Genomic DNA, 5000 nt, shown 5'->3' with positions numbered 1-5000 from the left:
AGCTGGAGCCGGTGCTGCCCATGTTGTTGAAGGAGACGAGTAATGTGTGTGTAATGTGTGTGTAATGTGATAATGTGTGTGTAATGTGTGTGTAATGTGTGTGTAATGTGTGTGTGGTAGGCTCTCCTTACCCTCTTTGAGGGTGTTGATGGTGACCCAGCTGGAGCCGGTGCTGCCCATGTTGTTGAAGGAGACGAGTAATGTGTGTGTGTGTGTGTGTGTGGTAGGCTCTCCTTACCCTCTTTGAGGGTGTTGATGGTGACCCAGCTGGAGCCGGTGCTGCCCATGTTGTTGAAGGAGACGACGCGCAGGCCGTAGGCGGCGTAGGGCAGCAGGCCGCTGACGTTGAAGGCGTGGCCCTTGCCAAAGAAGCGCGTCTCCACGGGGCCCTGAGAGCACACCTGGGGCAGCGGCTGCAGCGGCTGGGGGCAGGACGTCCGCAGGTGCAGCTCACAGCTACGGGCGCCAGACAAGGGGGAGAGAGAGGAAGATGGAGGGAGAGAAGGATAGAGAGAGAGATGGAGAGAGAGAAGGATAGAGAGAGAGGAAGAGAGAGATGGAGGGAGAGAGAGATAGAGAGAAAGATGGAGGGAGAGAAGGATAGAGAGAGGAAGAGAGAGAGATGGAGGGAGAGAAGGATAGAGAGAGAGAAGGAGGGAGAGAGGAAGAGAGAGAGATGGAGAGAGAGAAGGATAGAGAGAGAGATGGAGAGAGAGAAGGGATAGAGAGAGAGGAAGAGAGAGATGGAGGGAGAGAGAGATAGAGAGAAAGATGGAGGGAGAGAAGGATAGAGAGAGAGGAAGAGAGAGAGATGGAGGGAGAGAAGGATAGAGAGAGAGAAGGAGGGAGAGAGGAAGAGAGAGAGATGGAGAGAGAGAAGGATAGAGAGAGAGATGGAGAGAGAGAAGGATAGAGAGAGAGGAAGAGAGAGATGGAGGGAGAGAGAGATAGAGAGAAAGATGGAGGGAGAGAAGGATAGAGAGAGAGGAAGAGAGAGAGATGGAGGGAGAGAAGGATAGAGAGAGGAAGAGAGAGAGATGGAGGGAGAGAAGGATAGAGAGAGAGGAAGAGAGAAAGATGGAGGGAGAGAAGGATAGAGAGAGAGGAGGAGAGAGAGAGAGAGAAGGATAGAGAGAGAGGAAGAGAGAGAGATGGAGGGAGAGAAGGATAGAGAGAGGAAGAGAGAGAGATGGAGGGAGAGAAGGATAGAGAGAGAGATGGAGGGAGAAGGATAGAGAGAGAGATAGAGAGAAAGATAGACAGAGAGAGAATGGTATATATAGAGAGATTATGTTAATTATTTATAAGAAAGGCCTTTGTATGAAGTACTACATAATAATCCTCACAATTTGTCAATCTACTAAAAGATAAAGAAGAAGGTGTATTATTGCTTCTGTAGCAGTAGTGTATAACGGTATAAGTGGATATGGTGTAGCATGGTGTAGTATGGTCTATCCTTCAGCCTCAGACAGACCACTCTAACCCCTAGTGACCCCTAGTGACCCCTGACCCCTGACCCCCCACCTCTCGATGATGCCGTTGGGGTGCAGGGGCTCGTCCCACTCGACCAGGGCGGAGCGTGAGGTGAGGGCGACGGGGCGCGGGGGGGGCTGCTGGGTGGGGGCGGAGGCCTGGGTGCGCAGCTCCGTCAGGGGCCCGCGGCTGCAGCACAGGAAGCAGGTGCAGGCCTCCACCCCCACGGAGTACACGGTGAAGGGGAGCAGGCCGTGCAGGGTCTGCTGACGGGACGTGCCCTCAGACAGCTGGAACACAGGAGAGAAGGGACCACGTGAGAGAGAGAGGTGTGTGTGTGTGTGTGTGTGTGTGTGTGTGTGTGTGTGTGTGTGTGTGTGTGTGTGTGTGTGTGTGTAGGTGGGTGCAGGGTCTGCTGACGGGACGTGCCCTCAGACAGCTGGAACACAGGAGAGAAGGGACCACGTGAGAGAGAGGTCTGTGTGTGTGTGTGTGTGTGTGTGTGTGTGTGTGTGTGTGTGTGTAGGTGGGTGCAGGGTCTGCTGACGGGACGTGCCCTCAGACAGCTGGAACACAGGAGAGAAGGGACCACGTGAGAGAGAGGTCTGTGTGTGTGTGTGTGTGTGTGTGTGTGTGTGTGTGTGTGTGTGTGTGTGTGTGTGTGTGTAGGTGGGTGCAGGGTCTGCTGACGGGACGTGCCCTCAGACAGCTGGAACACAGGAGAGAAGGGACCACGTGAGAGAGAGGTCTGTGTGTGTGTGTGTGTGTGTGTGTGTGTGTGTGTGTGTGTGTGTGTGTGTGTGTGTGTGTGTTAAATCATATAATTTAGTTTACAGCTCAAAAACACATTTTAGGATGCACTTACACTTTAAGTGTTTGTGTTTACACATATATATGTTCAGGAGTGTGTCCATATATGAATGTGTGTGTGTGTGTGTGTGTGTGTGTGTGTGTGTGTGTGCCATGAGGTGACTAACAGTTGCGCATAGCCACCTCCAAAGAGCTTTCTTTTAAACGGGGCAACTTTTCTGGGGGAAGAGAGGAAAAAGAGAGAGGGGGAGGGCAGTAGAGAAGGAGAGAGAAAGAGAGAGGGAAAGAGAGAGGGAAAGAGAGAGAGAAATGGAGAGGGCTCTGCCACACAGCCTGAGGGGGTGATTAAAGCCTAATTAGGGATGGGAGTGTGTGTGTGTGAGTGTGTGAGTGTGTGAGTGTGTGTGTGTGTTTTGTGGGTTTGAGTTTGTCCGTGTGTCGTGGGTTTGAGTATGAATGTGTGTGTGTGTGTGTGTGTGTGTGTGTGTGTGTGTGTGTGTGTGTGTGTGTGTGTGTGTGTGTCTGTGTCTGTGTCTGTGTGTGTTCCTGGTGAGTTATGGCCATAGTAGAGCAGGATTGTGGAACGAGTAAGGAGAGAAAACTCCACTCAGACTCTTTTTGAAGAGATGGGGGTAAAGATCTATTAAGTACTGTATCGAATTGCATTCATGGCCAAGAACAATTTTAAATCTTCCAATTACCAGTGCTTTTAAATATGTGTGTGTGTGTGTGTGTGTGTGTGTGTGTGTGTGAGTATTACCAGTGCTTTTAAATGTGTATACTGACCACACTGAAGAGGCACTTAGCCTCTGAGATGATGAGAGTTCAGGCTTATCTATCACAGTCTGGCATTTTTTAAAGAATGCACTATTTCTAATAAAGTACAAAAAAAGCTATATAGTAGAATTATTCAAAAAATCATGATCTTATTGGATTATGACCCGATAATCTTGTGTGAATCTAATCTAAGTGAATATGTGTTTGTATGTACATGCATATGTGTGTTAGTGTGTGTGTGTGTGTCTATGTGTGGTTGTGTGTGTGTGTGTGTGTGAGTGTGTGCGTGTGCGTGTGTGTTAGTGTGTGTGTGTGTGTGGGTGCGTGTGTGCGTATGTCCGTGTGTGTGTGTGAGTGTGTGCACGTGCATTTGCGTGTGCGTGTGTGTTAGTGTGTGTGTGTGTGTGTGTGTGTGTGTGTACCAGCAGGTCCGTGTCCTTGGTCCGGGCGAAGACCCTGTAGAGGCTGACGATGCCGTTGGGTCGTGCGGGGGGGCTGATGTCCACCACTGCGGAGGTGGCGTGCACGCGCAGGAAGGCGGGGGCCCCGATGCCCTCGGGGGGGGCAGGACCGGTGCGACCCCGTGCCCAGGGGCTCCCCGCGCGCCCCACAGAGTTCACAGACCACACCTGAGAGAGGGGGAGAGGGAGACAGTCACACACACTCTCTCACACACACACAGTACAGGCAGATACACACCCCCATACCCAACACACACACAGACAACCCCCACCCCCACCCCCCAACACACACACACAGAGACCCCCCCCCACCCCCAACACACACACACAGAGAAACCTGCCCACCAACACACACACACACACACACACACACAGAGAACCCCCACTACACACACACACACACACACAGACCCCCCCCCCCACCCCTCAACACACACACACACACACACAGACCCCCCCCCCCCCAACACACACACACACACACACAGACCCCCCCCCCCCCCCCCCAACACACACACACACACACACACACACACAGAGTGTAACCCAAGAGCTTTTTAACTACTGTTCCATGAATGGTGCACTCTGTGGTGTTTAGCACATCCTGCATAGGAGGGAAGGAAGTCTGGACACACTGGAGTCTCACAGTGTGGGCTGCAGGTAACTCCTCTGAATGAGAATGAGTGTGTGTGTGTGTGTGTGTGTGTGTGTGTGTGTGTGTGTGTGTGTGTGTGTGTGAGTGAGTGTGAGTGTGTGTGTGTGTGTGTGTGTGTGAGTGTGGGAGTGAGTGTGTGTGTGTGTGTAATAGGACAGCTGTGTGTGTGTAAGTGTGTGTGCGAGTGCGTGTCTGTGTGTGTGTGTGTGTGTGTGAGTATGTGTGAGTATGTGTGTGAGTGTGTGTGTGTGTGTGTGTGTGTGTGTGTGTGTGTGTGTAAAAGGACAGCTGTGTGTGTGTGTAAGAGGACAAGTGTGTGTGTGTGTGTGTGTGTGTGTGTGTGTGTGTAAAAGGACAGCTGTGTGTGTGTAAGTGTGTGTGCAAGTGCGTGTCTGTGTGTGTGTGTGTGTGTGTGAGTATGTGTGAGTACCGTAAATCCTCAAATAAAGACTGGGATGCAATTAGAGGCCGGGCTTCAGATAGTAGCCGGGGGCGTGGTCCATACGGACAAATAAAGGCCGGGCCCCGAATACAAGCCGGGGGTAAAAAAAGTTACCGGTAGCATTTTGTAAAAAATCACGGAAGTATGGAATATTTGTCATGGCTTTTTAATAAACACTAAACACGACACAATGTAAAAATGGCACGAGCTTTATGCCCTGGTACAAGTTATCACGAAGAGACTGTGCAACCGTCACACAGCTGTATAAACTCAGTCCCAACACAGAACAACAACATGCAATGAGAACAGTAAGGAACATTGTTAAGGAACATCGTTGAGCGCTTAGTGCATCAGAGGAAAGTATGCGCCCGCCGCACGGCAT

General features: G+C 51.2%; 1 protein-coding gene across 1 annotated transcript in view; it reads right to left on the bottom strand.

Moving 5' to 3' along the window:
* si:ch211-57i17.5 (usherin) overlaps positions 1–5000 on the bottom strand; it is a 22655-nt gene that overhangs the window by 9059 nt on the left and 8596 nt on the right. Inside the window, exons 6-9 of the mRNA XM_042709801.1 lie at positions 3483–3689; positions 1525–1763; positions 157–456; positions 1–14 (exon numbers count right to left, since the gene is read on the bottom strand). The exon at positions 1–14 is cut by the window's left edge and continues 27 nt beyond it. Of these exons, the coding sequence (XP_042565735.1) occupies positions 1–14; positions 157–456; positions 1525–1763; positions 3483–3689 (760 nt within the window). The remainder of the gene's footprint in view (positions 15–156; positions 457–1524; positions 1764–3482; positions 3690–5000) is intronic.

The sequence above is a fragment of the Clupea harengus genome, chromosome 14 (genome assembly GCF_900700415.2).
Source record: "Clupea harengus chromosome 14, Ch_v2.0.2, whole genome shotgun sequence".
Lineage (NCBI taxonomy): Eukaryota > Metazoa > Chordata > Actinopteri > Clupeiformes > Clupeidae > Clupea > Clupea harengus.
The sequence above is the reverse complement of the archived record's forward strand: the minus strand, read 5'-3'. Positions and strand labels throughout refer to the sequence as shown.